General features: G+C 43.9%; 1 protein-coding gene across 3 annotated transcripts in view; it reads left to right on the top strand.

Annotated features, from left to right (window-relative positions):
* Window positions 1-20000, top strand: part of gnao1a (guanine nucleotide binding protein (G protein), alpha activating activity polypeptide O, a) — a 109016-nt gene that overhangs the window by 62954 nt on the left and 26062 nt on the right. For all 3 annotated transcript variants that reach the window (XM_085358960.1, XM_085358962.1, XM_085358961.1), the window contains exon 4: window positions 17030-17190. In XM_085358960.1, the coding sequence (XP_085215086.1) occupies window positions 17030-17190 (161 nt within the window). The remainder of the gene's footprint in view (window positions 1-17029; window positions 17191-20000) is intronic.

Genomic DNA, 20000 nt, shown 5'->3' with positions numbered 1-20000 from the left:
AAGGTGAAGACTTCAAATAAAATTGAAATGAATATTATTTATATGGGACCAAATCTTCAGGCTCTTTTACTGTAAGAAGGAAAACTCTGACAATCAGACAAACGTCTATGAGGAAGCACTTGGCAACAGTGGGAAGGAAAATCTCACTTTTAACAGGAAGTAGCCTCCAATCACATACAGCCTCCAGCAGAACCAGGCTTCTTCTTCCCGCTGGCTGTTGGGTTGAACAGTCATGGGTCTCCAAACAGCTGTATTCACACAAGTCAAGACCAAACTTGATGTTGTGCTTGGCGTAAATGCAGCATCAGAACCAGTGTGTCAGCAAAAGCTCTACTGCAGCACTTTCACCGCTTTGTGACGAAGGTTAACAGAGAGCTATGTTACGTTGTTGCTGTTGATCGATCACTAAATGGTAACATTAAACAAACACGTTCAGATTTTCATGTTTGGTGAAGACGACGAAGAAAAAGAAATATGAGAGATTTTGTGATCTGATATTACATTTGTGAAGTTTATGTCAGTTAACTTTGCCCTGTACCCTCTGCATGTGTAACTGCAGGAACTATTTATTATCTTTTCTAATATGTATATTAATAATAGAATAACTGTCCAAAGCAAACTTATTTCTGATCCAGCGATAACTTAGAAACACTTCAGAATAAGTGAGGTGCATTGTAACAGACACGCCGGCGTATAGGCCTACGTGTGACAATGACGGCCCCACCAACCAACACTGTACCCACTTGTTAAAGCCCCGCCTCCTGTTTTTAGTGTGAATGCAGGACAGGTTTTCTCCTTCTGGCCCGTCTCTGTCTTTTCCCTTTTTTACCATTCAGTTTTCTATAAGCCTCTTCGCCTGTCTCTAGGATACCGGCCAGTTACCGTAGCAACCGGGCTAGCTCTGTGGAGCGCACAGCCACGCAGTCACGTGACCAGCTATCTTTCATGCGATTGGATGTGGTTGTTTGTCTATTGGTTGAAACTGGGGGTACCAACAGTTTCCCTCTTCACATGTTCACACACTCCTTTGCTCTCTCTCTGCCCCCTCTCCTCTTCCTCGCTGTCTCTTAGCAAACACAGGGATTGTGTTAGATCAGTGCAACACTGCAGTCGCTGCATGGAGCCGCGTTTGATCACTCTGCTTTGATTGTCTGCATTTAAGGAGAACAACTGTGTTATTTTCACACAACAAAGCATTTCTGCTCGCACCCTCAGCTCGCACAGTCTTGTGACTCTCTGGTGTCGATGATCTGCAGCTTCGTGCTGCTGTATTAATGGCAGGAGATGGCCACAGATCTAAATTTTGCACAGTTGTTTCTTTGTCTAACGATTCGTTCCATTTATCAATGAATGCGGTGGCTATGTGAAAATGTTTTCTCTCATTTAAGGTGGCACTTTCATATTCCTCTCAACAAAATCTTTAAAAACTTGAATTTGATGACATTTGTCATCTACAAAACCAACACAATAAATTCAGTTTCTGACACATTTAAGAACTTTGGTTGAATTTTATTAAATCTTTTCTTTTCAGCTGACTTCTTTGATTTTCAGCTGAAAAGCTGCGGTTGTAACTTTCTTGCAAGTAATTTCTCCATCCAACTCTTCCCTTTCTAACCAGTTTCTAGCAGCTGAAACTGAGCAGTCTACTAATTCCTTTCAAGAGCAGCTTCTGCCAACTGCTGCAATCCCCAAGCTCTTCAGGCCTGCTGGGAGATTTAGCCCTCTGTAGTCTGTCATGGATTTTTCCTGAAGTCTTGTCCCAAGTGGATAATTCCTAGAAACTGTAAAACGAAGTGCCTCGGAGGCTATTTTAACCTCCTACCTCAACTAGCCAGAGCAAGTTGTTTTCACACAACATCAGCTGCGAGCTGGGCCTGATTCTCCTGATATTCCCGAGGTCTACGTGTGCAAACTGCAGCAGTTACTTCATAGTCAGGAACAAAAGTGTACAGTTATAATTCACCTGCTGTCATTGGAGCCGAGCAGATCAGCCTCCCCGAGGACGTTTCTGATCCTCGTTCCTCTTCGTTACACTCAGTTGTGACAGTACAGTCAGTCTATAGAGATGATGAAGCCAGCCAGAATAAAATTATCAAACAGCAGAGATGCCTGGTTAATGTCACCAAACAACACCGCGGGGAAACCTCGGCTTTGACTCGAGGTTCTGTCCAGCACAAACGTCCGTGTTTGTGTTTAATGCCTGTCAAATACGAACATTCAAATGCTCGCTGCAATACGAAGCTTTAGATAGAAAACTGGAAATAAACTCGGGCACAGAGCGCATCCATAGGCAGCAATATACAACATGTATAATTACTGTGTTGGAGAGCTAGCATCCAAGTACAGGAACTACTTGTTATCCTAAAGACTGCAGCTCCTCTTTGTTTGTCTTTGCTTTATAGGAGAGCCGCACAGTTTGAAAAGTGTTTTTGTTAAAAGTGTAGCAGGTTTCATTCAAACTCCTTCAGCTCTTGTTGTGTCAATCTGTTCTCAGTAACATTGTTTTCATGTTTCCAACTTTATTTTATACTCTGTGTGTGTGTGTGGTTTGCCTGCAGACTCTGAGGATGAGGTATGTCTGTAAATAGGAAAGGGTGACAGCTCACTGCTGGATCTAAGAATAGACGAAGCATGAGAAGAAAGACAGTGAGTGACAGAGAGGCCGATTGGATGAGAAACTGATACTCCAAAGTCACAACAAGAAAGAAACTTGGAGAGTGAAGGAGAGCATGGAGCATGAGGAGTGATGGTTGAGTGAAAGAGACGGTGTTGCTTGTAAAAGGCAGAAAATGTTGTGAGCTTTTTTAACAGACAAATGGATGCCCTGATAGGAAAATGTTTTTTAAGTAAATGTCTCAAAACATGCACAAAATCATCTAAAAACAGAATATATTAAATTTACACGTGTTGGTTCGTATTCATGTGTTTATGTTGTGCCCTTAAACAGGGGAAATAGTGAGGAGAGGTGAAAGGAAGGCACAGACACGCAGCTCTCACTCTCACTCGTCTGTATTGAGTTTCAGAAGCAATACAACCAAAACAATATTCTTATGGATGCACTCAGTCTCAGGACAACTGTATCCAAACTAAGTCACTATTGTTCGCTGCATTAGCTGATGAGAATACTTTAGATAACATGAACTGTAGCATTAGACAAAAACATATTTTTAACTCGCACATGTTAGCTGACACAGTCACTAACTTTCCACAGCAATGAAATAATACTTTAAGTACTGCATGTCTTTCAGTAGTTAACTTATACAGATAGTAACAGAAAAATCTTCACACAATATGGCGGAGTAATAGCGAAAACTAGCATACGCAGCAACAGAGATTAACTGGAACTTCTCAGCAAAATAGTCTGCAATTCACATCTTTCACTACAATAACCAATGATAACAATGTAATAATCAACAGTAACACACATTTATACAGATTTGTGCATGACAGTTACCTTAAACAGGGGAAATAGTGAGGAGAGGTGAAAGAAAGGCACAGACACGCAGCTCTCACTCTCACTCGTCTGTATTGAGTGAAGGAGGAAGCGCGCGAACCCACCTACTGGAGCCCTGAGGCATTAACAATGGATCGACGCACAATCAACCCAGGCAAAACGTTCACTACTTATCTCCCTCTATATTCCCACTGCATATTCTATTCGAAAACATTCAAAGCAACAAATAAAACATTAATAAGGGCATGACATGAAATGTAAGGAACAGAGATGTACAACTTCAAAACTAATCAAATTTATGATCCACCACATTTAGTCCATCCAGCTGTCACAAACATAGTCTACAAACTCATTCATTTCCCACCTGTGGCCTGGTTCTTTCTCAGTCACACTGGGAATGGTTCGGGTTTTTACGATCGTGACCAGGATTTCGTTCTTTATTGGACGATAGATTAGGGATCTATCCATAAAGAGGTGCTTGAAAGTTCTTTGTTTGAATGAGAGGACAGCTGACGGCAGCGTGGTCCACAGAACTGGACGCGGTGAGGGTGGAGCTGGAGTTCATCCAACTGCAGGACAAGAGACGCTCACTGGAGGGGCAGCTGAATGGTCCTGGGGACCTGCCAGTAGGGCTGTGTGAGACAGGAAGGGGTTGTAGCAAGTGAACTTTCAAAATAAGAGCAAGGGGTTTGTCTTGTTGGCACTTCTCTCAGATAGATGAGAAACTACAAATGAAAAATGCTCAAATGCATGCTGCAGCCAGCCCAGCTAAAGTGTGTGGGAAACACTGTGAATAATAATATAATAATAATACATTTTATTTAAAAGCACCTTTCAAAACACGCAAGGTCACTGTACACAGTAGAACAAAAGCAGCATAAAAGCAAGACGTTTACAGAATCATAAAAGCATAAGACATAAACAAATAAAATAGCAGAGTGGAGAGGTTATGTGGGATAAGCTATTTTGTACAAGTGGGTTTTGAGTTTGGACTTAAAGAGAGAGAAGGAAGAGATGTTTCTTAAATCAGGAGGTGATCTTAACCAGATCAGAGAGATATGGAGGGGAGAGATGATGAAATAAATGTGTACAAGAGTATTTTGAAATTGATGCGATATTTGACCGGGAGCCAATGAAGATGCTGCAGGACAGGAGTGATGTGGTGGACAGAAGGGGTCCTGGTGATGATACGGGCAGCAGAGTCCTGGACGCGTTGGAGCTTGTGGATGGATGTTTGAGTAAGACCAAAAAGAAGTGAATTACAATAATCAATCCAGGAAGTAACAAGGCTGTGGACAAGAATGACAGCGGCATGTGGGGAGAGAAAAGGACGGAGACGATTATTGTTGCGCAATTGAAAACATGCAGACCGAGTAACATTATTAATGTGTGAATTGAAAGATAGAGTGCTGTCGAGGATGAGACCCAAACTTTTCACAGAGGAAGAAATGAAGACCGGCGAGTTATTGATAGTAACAGAGAAACTGTTGGTTCTGGATAATGTTGATTTAGTGCCGACCAAGAGGAGCTCGGATTTGTTACTGTTGAGTTTAAGAAAATTAGAAGAGAACCATGAATTTAATTCAGCTAAGCAGAGGGTGAGGGAGGATGGGGGAAGAGCAGAATCAGGTTTGGTGGACAGATAAAGCTGGGTGTCATCGGCATAACAGTGAAACTGGATATTGTATTTACGGAAAATGTGTCCAAGCGGCAGAAGGTAGATAATGAAAAGAAGGGGCCCAGGACAGATCCCTGGGGCACGCCAGTGGTCAGAGGAAAGGACTGAGAAGAGAAGGATTTGAGTTGAATGAACTGAGTGCGATCAGACAGGTACGATTTAAACCAGGCTAATGGAGTATGGGAGAGACCGATGGAGGCCAGCCTACTGAGGAGAACAGAGTGAGAAATAGTGTCGAAGGCAGCGCTCAGATCGAGGAGAATAAGAAAGTAAACCGGAGTCAGCTGCCATAAGAAGATCGTTGGTTATTTTTATAAGTGCTGTTTCTGTGCTATGGGAGGGGCGAAAACCAGACTGGAACTGTTCATACAGATTATTATTAGTTAAATGTGAGTGGAGGTGTGTGGCAACTATTTTCTCAAGAAGTTTTGAAAGGACTGGTAGATTCGAAATAGGCCGAAAATTCTCAAAATTATTGGGATCTAGACCAGTTTTTTTCAATATTGGGGTGATGGTGAATGGTGAGAATGGTGATGAATAGTGGAATTGTAAAGTGCTTTGAAAAGCGCTATATAGATCCAATCCATTATGATTATTATTAAACTTACGATCTGTGAGTAGATCCCGAATTAGATGACCCTTGCTCGTAAGCGAGCGGATGTTAAGGAGGCCGAAGTTGACATCGGTGTTGTCAGACTGGACAGAGGTGTTAGCCGACTGTGAAGAGTAAATGTGGGGTATTTGTGTGTGCAAACATGTGAAATGCACCCAAGTAAAAATATCTTGCTGGTCGGGATAATGTCTCATTTCATTTATGGAACTGCTGTAACTATAACGGTGCATCATTTTACTTACTGGACTGTTTTTCTTAAGCTGCACTTTGTTTGAAAGATGGTCTAAAAAAGTCTGCAAACTGCTCGACTGGCTGTGAAATGTACAATGAAGAAACAGATCCGGCGAGGATGAGAGACGTGTCTCTGAAATTAAAATCAGAGATGGCGTGTCAACCCGAGCGGTGGAAACATTCTCACTAACCTTGCTGCGTTTCAGTTTCCTGCTGTAATGAGATCCTGTTTGGAGGGTTAGTACTGCAACGTTGTAATCAACAAAAAGTGGAGTCAGAAACATGTGATGATGTGCACAATGCTGTTACTCTGTGTCTACATGCATCTCAGGGTTGAGCACAGCTAGATTGATTTTTCCCCCTGCACTCTGGCTGCTATCGACTAAGTGTATCTTAACGATCCACTCGTATAACAGCGCATACTGTACGCTGCCTCCTCCCTCTCAGTGTGTATGTGTGTGGTGCACTGGGTGTGGTTGCAGGAAGCCCCGTGAGGGTGGCGACGGAAGCTCCACTGGTGCAAACTGTGGACCAGACACACACACAGCTGTGCATATATATATCTGAGTCAGTGTGTGTGTGTGTGTGGGGGGGGGGGGGGCTGAACAACAATTAAATATTTCATTGCGTACGTTATTGAGCGACTGCTGCAGAGAGGGAGGGAATGGCAGGGTGAAAGAGGTGGTGTGTCTGTATTTGACATCTGTATCAGCACCACGAGTGGAATTACTTGCCTAACAAGTGAAAGATCCCTGATTCAATACCAAGAGGAGACACAAACCCCTGTCTAAGGGATGGAGGGATAGATGAAGAAAAGGACAGGGCGATGCTGATGGAGGAGGTGGTGGAGGAGGGTTGCAACAGAGTGGATGGGAAGGGCAAGAGAGAGACAAGATTGCATTCCCTGGAAATGAGGATGGTCACCATGGCAACTGCAGCTGAGAGTCACATGATGCGGAGGAGTGAAAGAGAGAGAGATGGATAAGAGAGTGCAAAAAAAAAGGCAGGCAGAGGGCGGGGCTTTTAGCTCTGCCAGCAGACGACAAAGGAGGAGAGGGAGGAAATACAGACGGTGGAGGGATGGACTGCAGGAGGTGTGAAGGGAAGAGAGGTAGTGGTACGAGTGTGGCCATCTGATTTATTTGTAGTCCGCCGGATTACAGTGACGTCATGTGTGTCTTGTCCGAGAAGAGGAACGATAAAGGTTACTCCGAGAGGGGAGACGAAGAAGGATGAGGAAGATGAAGAGGGAAGTCCAGTCCCAAAATAGGAGAGAAACAGGAGCAGATCATAATCAAAGACTTGTTCCGTCTGAAGTCAAACACAAGCACCCGTGTACAAGTTGAATGACCAATTCTTTTATTCGTATATGAGAACTTATTGTTCTGTTTTTTTGTACATTTCACCTTCGTAAGGTTTTGAAATTGCGGTGCTGACTGAGAAATCATACCACCATCGTCGTGGTGTGAACATGTGTGCACAGGATGGTTTGTAATTTAAACGCAACGCTATTTTATTCACATTGGCCGAGTCTCCACAAGCAGTATTCAAGCACTGACTCTGTGCATGTTTGAAATAGTTTGTTTCATTTCTGTATTCACTGGGTTCATGATCCAGCGTTTTGGTTTCTTTCTTAAATGTGTTAGATTAAAGCAGAAAGCCGCTAATCTGCACACTTCCATATTCATCAAGTCATATCATCGTAGTATTGCTGAATTCAGTTCAGTTCAATTGTATTTATATAGTGCCAAATCACAACAACAGTCACCTCAAGGCGCTTTATATTGTAAGGTAGACCCTACAATAATACATATAGACAAAAACCCAACAATCATATGAGCCCCTAAGAGCAGCACTTTGGCGACAGTGGGAAGGAAAAACTCCCTTTTAACAGGAAGAAACCTCCAGCAGAACCAGGCTCAGGGAGGGGCGGGGCCATCTGCTGTGATTGGTTGGGGTGAGAGAAGGAAGACAGGATAAAGACATGCTGTGGAAGAGAGACAGAGGTTAATAACAGGTATGATTCAGTGCAGAGAGGTCTGTTAACACATAGGGAGTGAAGAAGGTGACTGAAGAAGAGATGCATAGTAACAGATCTGTACATAGTGTGGTAAGAAAAGATACATCTACTTTAAGCTGACTTCTTAAACAGAACACAAACAAGAAGGTCAGAAGTGCTCCCATGTTGCATTTACATGTAAAAATAAAAAGGTTATTCTGAGCTTTCTGCAGCAATATAACCTCATTAGGTCAGGAGAAAAACATTTAGTACAACAGCATCTGCTGGGCACATGTCATTAGTATTTTAGTATTTATTTATTTATTGTCATTGTCAAGAACAATGAAATTGCGTTTGGGGCTTCCATACAACCCAAAAAAAAAGAAGAAAATAATAAATACCCCTTAAAACCCAAGTGTACATATTTAACCCAGTGTGACTCCAATGCAATAAGACAATCCTTAGCAATAATGTTCATAGAAATTCAGACAAAGACCTGAGAAACATGACAAAATACAACAATGCAACCCATTCAATATTATTGTACTGTGAGATATGATATCAGATATGATAGTTATCTATTTAAGAAAGAGGGGGGGGGGGGGGGGCAGGAGGGGGAAGAGAATAAAGATATGATGCACCAATGCAGACCAGTTCATTGCTATTAAGAAGTTGGATATGGTTATTGTCCGTGAGAGGGGGGCAGAGAGTTCAGGAGCCTCACAGCCTGTGGATACAGGCTGTTGGCCAGTCTGGATGTTCTGGCCTGTATAGACCTGTACCTTCTCCCTGAGGGCAGCAGATGGAAAAGGTGGCGCGCAGGGTGATGTTGGTCCCGCAGGATACTGTGCACCCTCCTCAGACAGCGAGTGGGGAAGATATTACTGATCTCTGGCAGACTTGTTCCAATAATTCTGCCAGCTTCTTTCACCACCCGCTGGAGTGCTTGCTGATCGGCCTTGGTGCAGCTGGGGAACCACACTAGAAATCCATACGTCAGAACGCTGCTGATGGCACAGTTGTAGAAGTTCAACATCAGAGATCTGGGAATGTGTGCGCTCCGCAGTCTCCTCAGGTAGTAGAGGCGCTGTTGGGCCTTCCGTACAACTGAGGTGATATGGTTGCCCCAGGACAGGTCCTCGGTCACAGTTACCCCCAAGAATTTAAAACTGCTCACCCTCTCCACCGCCTCACTGCCAATGAAGAGAGGCAGATGGTTGTTATGACCCCTCTTCCGGAAATCTACAATGATCTCCTTGGCTATGACGATACTTTAGGCAAGTTCGAAATAGGTAGTCATGCAAAGGTACATGTAATCCCTCAGGACAGAATAATGTGACTTTTTAACTAACGACTGTGCATGAAGTCAAAAACAAAATCATGCAAAGCTGCATCTCTTATATGCAAAGTAAAACTGATATTAGGTCACAAAGTGAGGCCAGTTTTAAAATTCACATTTGTGTGCATGTGAATGTTTTCAGTGGTATTACTACCAACATGCTTTCATACTGTAGTATTTTGTCATTTATGTGGGCAAAGTTTGAGTTGACCATAAACACGGCTTCATAGGAAAATAAGCATTTCCACTGTGCTCACCTGAAACCATTGACAGAAAACAAGCCCCGGTACACACACACGCACACACACAGACACACACATGCACACAGACACGCACACACGTGCACACTCTCACACACACACACACACACACACTCACACACATACACACACGCACACACGCGCACACTCACACACATACACACACACACGCTCACACACACACACACACACACACACACGCACACACATGCACACTCTCACACACACGCACACACACAGACACACACACACACACACACACACGCACACACGTGCACACTCTCACACACACGCACACACACAGACACACACATGCACACAGACACGCACACACGTGCACACTCTCACACACACACACTCACACACACACACACACACGCACACTCACACACACACTCACACACACGCACACACTCACACACACACACGCACACACTCACTCACACGCACACACTCACACACATACACACACACACACACGCACACTCACACACACGCACACACTCACTCACTCACACGCACACACACACACACATACACGCACACTCACACACATACACACACACACTCACACACATACACACACACACTCACACACATACACACACACACGCACACACTCACACACACTCACACACACACACGCGCACACTCACACACACACACTCACACACACACACATACACATGCACACGCACACACTCACACACATACACACACGCGCACACTCACACACATACACACACGCACACTCACACACATACACACACGCGCACACACACACGCGCACACTCACACACATACACACACACGCGCACACTCACACACATACACACACTCACACACACACACACGCACACACGCGCACACTCACACACATACACACTCACACACACACACACACACACGCGCACACTCACACACATACACACACACGCGCACACTCACACACATACACACACTCACACACATACACACACGCACACACGCGCACACTCACACACATACACACACGCACACACGCGCACACTCACACACACTCACACACACACACTCACACACATACACACACGCACACACGCTCACACACACTCACACACACACACGCGCACACATACAGAGAAACTGGGACCAGTTGTATCCATTCACACGCAGGTGCCCAGATGTATACACACTCCTCTCGCTCTCTGTCCATATCAGGCATTATGTGGCTGCTGACGATGAGAACAGAGCATCAGTAGCAAAAAGGAAGTTGGAGCAGAGACCAGCTCTTTGCTGAAACACGTTCAGATCAAATAAAATCCCGCTGAATGGGATTGGTTCATAGCAGAGGACGACAGAGCTTCAGGTTAACGGTTTAGAGAGAGCTCGTTCAGCGTGTCACGCTGTCACGGCCAGCCGAAGAGCAGGCTTGGGTTTAAATGTGGCTCACGGACATTGTTACTGCCGACGCTGTGTTTGGGTCAGAGGGTCACGGGGAAATGAGTCATATCTTGCTCCTCTCGTTTTTATTTGTCACAAAATGTTCGGAGTCACACACACTGAAGATTATACAGTTAGATAATTATTGTAATAATTACATTCATAATACATTAATGTAATTAATATTCTCATATCCTGTAAGTCGTGTTTAGGTCCTGTTTCTGACACCGTGACCGGAAGAGAATTAGACATAAAGGTGTTTATTTTTGCCACCCAGTCAATGAAATTTAGCAGTCATATAAAGACTTGCTGAATTACACCAGTCCAGTCTGAGCTGCACTGTTGTGATTCACTGTTATCACGTTTTAATCCTTCGATTGATCCAAAATGCTACAGCAGTAATACTGATCACGACTCCAAAGAGAGACCATTTTTCTTCCATGTTAGCTTTTCTTTATTGAATCCAAACTTAAAATCCTTCTTCTCACTTACAAGGTCTTGAATAATCAGGCCATCTTATCTTAAAGCCCTCGTAGTACCACATCACCTCAGAAAGAGCTCTTCCCTCTCAGACCGCGGGCTTATTTGTGGTTCTTAGGGTATTTAAAAGTAGAATAGCAGGCAGAGCGTTCAGCTGTCAGGCCCCTCCCTCTTCTGTGGTCAAGGGAAAGGACAACTGGTGACGGGGGTCACAGGCTCCCAAGGCTCAGTGATGCGTGCAGTAAGGGAAGGCCCATGTGGTCTAATATCACACAGTAGCTACTGTAGGTCAGCACACACAGGACTAAGCAGCTCCAGAGCAGTTAGACAGCCCGTGTTGACCTCTAACCTTTGCTGTAAGCAGATACAGTAAGCACATGAAGGTCAGCACTGGACAGCAGAGTAATGAAAGAATGGGCCCATTTACTTAATGATACAGGTCACGTGAGACACATATTATTTATTATTATGTAAAGTAAAGTTCAGGACGTGCCGAGGTGCAGTGGACTGCTTACTTGCAAAATATGGATACCTGTGCTCAGCCATGGAAACACATGCAGGGTTCATCGATATCTGGGTCTGTGGTGTAACTTAGAACAAGCAGACTCGACGGCCACGTCCTGTTTAAAACTAGTCTTTTAAACAGGACGTGTGTGTGGTCAGTGGAGGAAGGAACAGAAGTGGTGGTTGATGGGTGGGGGGAGGGGCTTTCTTCACAGTCCTTAATAAATGGCAAAGGGCAGAATAGGTGATGTTTGGTGTAAGTCTTGAAATGGAGTGGACTGGCTGATGATAGGTTCATTATTGCACACTTCAGCCATGACATTATGACGCACACATGAACACAGATGGGCGGAGCAGATGTATGTGGGTTGCACTGGGTGGGCGTACTGATGTAGTAGCAGGGGATGATTTGGCTGTAGATGAAAGGCAGTAAGTGAGCAGTGAAAGGCCAACAGTAAGTGCTGAACTGTGCTGATTGGCTATTGAATGCTGGGACATGGTAACAAGATTGAGATACAGGCTGTTGGGGGAATGATCACGGTGATGATGATGGCAGCATTGATTGCCTATTCATTGACTAGGTGGGGATTTACAGCAGGTAAATAGATAAAAAGACACACACACATGCATTTGGAGTAAAGTAACCCAAACTACCCGAGTGCATAAGAAGCAAGTTCATCAACTGTCATTAACTGGAGAAAAAAGTAGCTAAAATCCCCAACACGTGTGTGTGTGTGTGTGTGCGTGTGCGTGTGTGTGTGCGTGTGCGTGTGTGTGCGTGTGTGTGTGTGCGTGCGTGTGCGTGTGTGTGTGCGTGTGTGTGCGCGTGTGTGCGTGTGTGTGTGTGTGTGTGTGTCTGTACACATCCAACAGAGTTCAGAGGGTGTAAAGGTCACTGTGTCCTTCAGTCTGTAGCCATGTCCCTGTTTGAACAAAGGACGCTGTAGAAGTATGACTCATTCCTCGAGTGCGTGTTATGACTAAGCTGGTTTTCTACAGCTCACCGTAGTAATACGAGGAATCCATGTTTGCTGCCTGGAAGAAGCTGAAAGATAAATATGTATGTAACACGGCTAACATGTCGAACAGTTCATCTGAATTTTCTGGATACCTGAGAAAATTCAAATCAAATCAATGATTATTAGATGTGTTTGGTCTCCGCCCACCCCACCACTATGGTCACTGCCTACTTTGATGCAGAGCGTCTGAGCTTTGATGACAGCTACAAGACTGAAACACAGAGTGAGCGTCAGGCAAAACTCTAACATTATGAACTGAACTGCTGAGCATTTTAAGCTCATGTTTATGTAAAAATACTGAAGCTAACAGACGCAGGAAGTTTATTTTACATCCCTGCCTGGTGGGTTCTGGCTAAGAGCATAAAGTAGAAGCAAAGCATCGCTGCAAATAAGCTACATCATCAAGCTTTAGGGTTAATAACATCACACGCACCTGAGTGTGTGTTTGTGTTTATGCACATCATATTTCCTCAAAGCATGCAGATACATAGAAACAAACCAGTACAAATCTGTAGAGTAGAAACACGCTTGTCATGTGTACGCTCTGTGGTGACAGAAATAACACGGTGCAGAGACTAGAGCAGGTCGTGTCCATGTCGTGAAGGTGGGAAGAAGTTTATTAAAGAAAAGCTTTAAGGAGAGAAGAGCTGCCACAGAGTGATGGAGCAACAATAAAGGAGTGAAGAAACTGAAGTGAGGATGCGTCGCTATTACCTACTGTACACAAACAGCTGCCAGAGCGTTCACACAGTTCAATGAGTGATTTTTGCAGCCTGATAAATCTGATTTACAAAGTTGTAGTTGGACCCAACATGTAACTACCCGTCTGTAAGTAACTGGTCAGCACATTCACTCGGTTGTTTTGTGAGGCTGTTAAAATAGTAGTAAAACACATCTCCTGGTTTACTTTCTGACTAAACGGTGAAAACCCAGCAGTTCCATCATTATACAGTCTGCCTCAGCTGCTAGGCTCTCTGACCACAACTACACCACACCTTTCAAATTCAGCCGCTGTGGGCCGAGGTCGTCTCACGTTGAGTGAGCACGGCGGTTTGATGGACAGCTCTCATAAAAGTCCAAATGAACCTTATATTAATGGTTAAAGACATTGTAGATCTAAAAGTGTACATCCAGGTCAGTGTGATCTTAAGATTTCTTTATTTTTAAAGAGTCAGTGAGAGATTACGGTTTACAGTGACTCAGAGACAGAAAACGAAGAGAGTGTAAGACATCAGAAGAATGTAGGATTAAAGTATTAAGGAGGAGGAAATGTCCCTTCCTTTGTCTGTATCTGTTTAATTTGGAAAGTGTTAACTTCACTCTGAAGGGACGAACGTGAACTCATCCAGTAAATGAAGTGCGTCTGTTTTCAGGCTGCACTATAGACCTGTGTGACCGTCAGTGTAATATCCATGAGTTTGATTCATGTCTGCACTCAGATGATCGTGTGTTTGTAGGGAGTTTGAACTTCAAGTAGCTCATGTTTCCAGCTGTTGTGATCTGTTAGTCACATCTGTCTGAGTCTAGAGAAGAACGGCTTTAAAAACTGGTGACGTAATGTTCCAGCGATCGAACGATGCTTGTAGATGAAGTGATAACTCGGATACTCAGCTGCACTCATATTTTATTTTTCATTGTTGAATGTTTGATTTTCCTCACTGTGGGGACAGTGACTCGTAGATATCACAGAATATACGTTCGTATCTAAAGCTCGCTGACGCAGAGATCACCGAGCCACGGCGATTTTGATTAACTCAGCTTTGTTTTTTTGATGAATATGTTGCCACTTTTACTGTTGCATCACCAGCTCAAGAACAATGAGCCTGTTTAGAGCTTTCTAGAAACGATGACGTCGTGCTGTAGGTATGGACTTTGGCAGCAGGCGAGGGAGGATTTCAACATGTGCAAAATACCAAATGGTCTGCAAAATGTAACAAAGTGCAGCAAATGAAACGTGACGGTAACAGATCAGAGCTCAGTTTATCTGAACAAAGTCGACGCCCATCAAATATTTCAATTTCATTCACTTGCATTTCACCTTTAACCTTCATCATCATTCAGCAAATATGAATTTATCACCCAATCAGGTTATTGTTTAGGACAGCAATGTGTGTGTGCGCGTGTGTGTGTTGAAGACAAAAAGACATTCATTACAGCAGTCACTCTGTTACAATTACACGGTGCACACTGGCTTCTTTTGCTGATAAAGGAGTCCAAAGGTCAGGGCTTGGGCATCCTGGCACAACGATCATGTAAGTGTAGAAAAAAGAAATCAATAATGAAAGAGCGAAGGCCGGGAGGGGGCTGGGATCAAACGCTGTGGATCTCCGAGCTGCTTTACTCTGAGCTTATTGGCAAGCTGAAATAAAGTTTGGGTATAACCCAAAGCTAGGAGCGCGGCGCTGACATTTGTAATCACATGCCCCAAACAGCAACTCCTCTTCAGCTGTATCAGTTACCAGGAGCTGATGTAGCTGCCGCCTTTGTCCAGGAGGCAGCCAGTGCAGATCAGCTGGCTCTGCCCCTGAAGGAAGCAGATCACAGCTGTACGACAACAACCGCCTCTTTGGGCCTCTGCAGCTAAAAACAAACAGGCTAAAAAAGCTCTGTCCCTCCCAGCTGCTCTAAAATGTTGAAAGAGGTCTTTTTTGTTCGTGTTTGCTGTTATTAGCCAATAAAGTCCAAATGTTTGAAGTCGACTGTCTGTATGTTGTTGCAGCTTTGTGCTAATCTGGTTTTTACATCACTTCCTGTGGAAACATTGCACCAAGAGAAGAAATGGCTGTCACTCTGTTTTGTCTTCCTTCTTGTCATATTCTTGACATTTTTTTATTTCTGCTTGCCCTCTAATTAATCTAAGGAGCTTGCAAACAAAAGCGTCTGGACTTCTTTGAGTTGCTTGAAGACGTTTCACCTCTCATCCGAGAAGCTTCTTCAGTTCTAAGGTCAAATGGTGGAGAGTCCCAGATATAAACCTAGTGGGAGTAACCCCCACAGAGGGACAAAGGACCCCTGATGATCCTCTAATCGCCTGAGCCAAGGTGTGAAACTGGGTGTGGGTCCCAATCAGCCAGAGTTTCGGGTGTGTTCATTGTGAAACCTGGCCCCACCTTATCATGTGAATTCCTGAGGTCAGATGGCCCAGGATGTGAGTGGGGGTTAAGGCGTCTGGGAAGGGATCTCAAAACTGGATTATAGATGGCAGAGAGTTGGTGTCATAAGCCCCGCCTCTGTTCAAAGATGGTCGCTCACAGTGGACATAGATGCTTCTTTCACTCCTCTTTCAAACCATCTGTCCTCTCTGTCCAAAATGTGAACATTGGCATCCTTGAAAGAGTGACCTTTGACCTTTAGATGCAGATGGACTGCTGAGTCTTGTCCTGTGGAGGTGGCTCTTCTGTGTTCCGCTTGTGAAGTGGCTGTTTGGTCTCTCCGATGTAGATCGGTTGGTTTACGACACCAACTCTCTGCCATCTATAATCCAGTTTTGAGATCCCTCCCCAGACGCCTTAACGCTCACTCACATCCTGGACCATCTGATCTCAGGAAATCACATGACAGGGTGGGGCCAGGTTTCACAATGAGCTCACCTGAAACTCTGGCTGATTGGGACGCACACCCAGTTTCACACCTTGGCTCAGGCGATTAGAGGATCATCAGGGGGTCCTTTTGTCCCTCTGTGGGGGGAAACTCCCACTAGGTTTATATCTGGGACTCTCCACCATTTGACCTTAGAACTGAAGAAGCTTCTCGGATGAGAGGTGAAACGTCTTCAAGCAACTCAAAGAAGTCCAGACGCTTTTCTTTGCAAGGACACACGTGTTACACGTGTACACATTTCGTGCTACGTCTGAAACTTTTACATTCTAAATATTTCTCACAAAGATGGTTTGATTACATTGTTTACACAGTGCTACACTGTTGTACTCCAGCGTCTCATAATCAGTATGATGCTCTTGTAATGCCACAGCCTCTTCACTCCACTGACAGCGCTAACCTGGAGCTGCCTCCCTGCTGTGTTTTCTTTCAGGCGGATGCTAAGATGGTGTGCGATGTGGTCAGTCGTATGGAGGACACGGAGCCTTACTCTGCTGAGCTGCTCTCCGCCATGATGCGTCTGTGGTCTGACTCGGGCATCCAGGAGTGCTTCAGTCGCGCACGAGAGTACCAGCTCAACGATTCAGCGCAGTAGTACGTCCATGTGCTTATTTCTGCGTGTTTTTGTTGTGAGGCTGTAAACATTATCAATATCAGTACTGAATCCATTATAACAAAAATAAAAACCTAAATCTGATCCAAAAGTTAGCTTAATGAAAAAGTTAGCAGTGTGCTAGCAGCCAAAGCAATCACAGGGAGGTTTTGCCAACTGGTTGGGGAACTGTGTGGTCTGTAGGTCAGTGCGACTTGGACCTCGTTTGCTTCATCTTACATTGACATCTTTATTTAATTACAGACATCTTTGAAGGATTACAAACACATCCAACACGGCCGACAAGTTAATGTTGCCGTCAACTGTCTGCAAAACCTCAGCACCTGGGACGTTTCCGGCTAATGCTAATAGCTTATAGCTAGCTTGCATGGTTAACAACCTGAGAAGCGTGCTGCCTGCAGTTGACCGCTGAACACAAGTTGCTGCGTAACTTTGGACTAAAGCAAATCGCTTCAAACTTTAAGCAACAGACAGTAAACTTTAGCATTTTGTGAATTTCGAGGAAAAAACTAGAAATCCCGTTTGATAAGACTGTCGGCTCAGTAGGGGGAACCCTGAGTTTAAGCATGATTCCCATCCCTTTGGTGGCTGTAGACACAAAGTGTTTGTAGTGATACCCACAGATGCACCAAATCATCACAGCAAATATATTTGTCTTTGTGTTTGCGTCAGCAGATCCCTGATTTACTGAGACCAGATGAATACATGAGTCATTAGTAGCTGCTACACCGCTTTAAACACAACACGTGAACTTAAACACATACACACTACTGTTTATTCATGCAATCATACCCCGCCTATTACAGTCAATCGCCATTACTGGGTCTATCTTATGCTGAGTGCATGTGTAGGTAGGAAGAGAGAGAGAGCGAGTGGGTGGGGTAGAGAGGAAGAAGAAGCAGTCATTTCCCTCAAGTGCCGTGTTTGTCGTTTAATTGTGCTTCTTACATCCAGTAAAATTACAGTACGACATAAAAAAAAAAGATCGTGGCAGAGGACTCAGTGAAAGTTACATGGATGTTATCATTTAAAGATACAGGCTGCGAGAGAAAAGGTAATAAAAGGTCACGTGAAGGGCACAAGGCATGGCGAGAGAGCGAGAGAAATGGAGGAGGCAAAGTGAAGGATCCTTTGAAGGATTACAAACATACTCCTATCAGCATTTACATGTAATCAGTAACTTAAGTAACATCCACTGTGTGTGTGTGTGTGTGTGTGTGTGTGTGTGTGTGTGTGTGTGTGTGTGTGTGTGTGTGTGTGTGTGTGTGTGTGTGTGGTTTGTCTGTGCTAAATGTCACGTTAAAGATTGATGCACTCTGCCTACTATGTTGTGGCCTGTGGAGCAGAACAGAGCAACCAGCCTATGAACTGATAGGACACATATCACATGATCAGACCACACTAGGTTCAACCTGTGTGTGTGTGTGTGTCTTTATTGAAAACCCTTAACAGAAGATAAATTTGATGTTATTTCTCATGTGGAGAATGTTATAAAACTGTCCAAAGTTGGCAGTTATTAGTAATATTAATAGTACTTTTTTGTGTGTTGGTACTCACGAGTGCATCTAATGTCTTTTTATTGCATAGAAAGCAGAAGGGTCTATTGTGAGAGGAGCAAGTCCTGCCTGAAGCACCTCTCTGTCTGTCTCTGTGCAAATACCCTGCATGGGCTGACCTATTTGGCACAATGCACATACACTCTGACTGTGATTTACATCCACTGCCTTTATGACACAGTCAGTCATTCAAAACGTGAACACCAATCTTGCACATATGAAATTACATACAAATACCAGGCAAAGTAGTTAAATGGTAGGGGTGCAACGATACACAAAATTCACGGTTCGGTTCGATACTTTGGTGTCACGGTTCGATTTTTTTTTTCGATACAAAAAAAATGTTCATGCCTTTTTAATTTGTCATTTATTAAAATTATAAATATATATTTTAACTCAAAAGTACAGTTTTTAAATTTAACCCTAACCCTTGTGCGTGTTTTTTATTTCGACAGCGAATGCGCACCTGCGGACCACTTATGTGCAGCCCTGGTTATTTAGCTCATCATATTGCAGCCACAGAAATTCTTTTGTCCATGAAACCATAAAGCTGCACTTTCTTTTTGCCTTATAGTCTGATTTGTCATAACTTCTCCGTTTTGTGGTAAGCTTTTCTTTGGCTGTCACTTCTTCACCCTGACCTGTCTTATTTGGCTCAGCAGAACTGAAATGCTTTTACACGCGCACTCACATAAGCTCAGCGATTCTCTGCGCGATCAACCTCTCACATGTTTAAGCTGCGGGAGATTTCACTTGTCATGTTTGCATAGTAAGCTAACGATTAATAAGACGATGTCAGAGGAATTGGTGCACAAATTATCATCACTCACAGATCAGTGCTGTCGCTCTCTATACACAGTTCGCACGATTGCAAAGTGAAAGCAAAAAAACAAGCGCAAATTCAAACGCGACTTCAATATGTCACATATTGACAGTGGCTCACCGATGCCAATGACATAATTACCCAGCTACATTTCTGAAAGAATGCAAAAGCATTGACATATATTTTTCCTACAATAGCCCGACGGGCAGGGAAGAGATAGATTTTGGTAGCCCGACTGAAAAAATCGCTAGCTCCGGGACGTTGGGCTAGCGATATTGCGAGCCCTGTATCTGATTGAGGAATCACTCATCTTTGGAAAAGAGAGTTTATTACAGAGAAATGGCTCTTTCCAAAATAAAAGCTATACTATCCGCTTCTTCTGGGCTATATTCTCAGCAGCATAAGGAGAATC

This window comes from Diplotaxodon limnothrissa, linkage group LG7 (genome assembly GCF_057381915.1).
Source record: "Diplotaxodon limnothrissa isolate DT_005_m linkage group LG7, D_limnothrissa_male_GT1.1, whole genome shotgun sequence".
Taxonomy (NCBI): Eukaryota; Metazoa; Chordata; class Actinopteri; order Cichliformes; family Cichlidae; genus Diplotaxodon; species Diplotaxodon limnothrissa.
The sequence above is the reverse complement of the archived record's forward strand: the minus strand, read 5'-3'. Positions and strand labels throughout refer to the sequence as shown.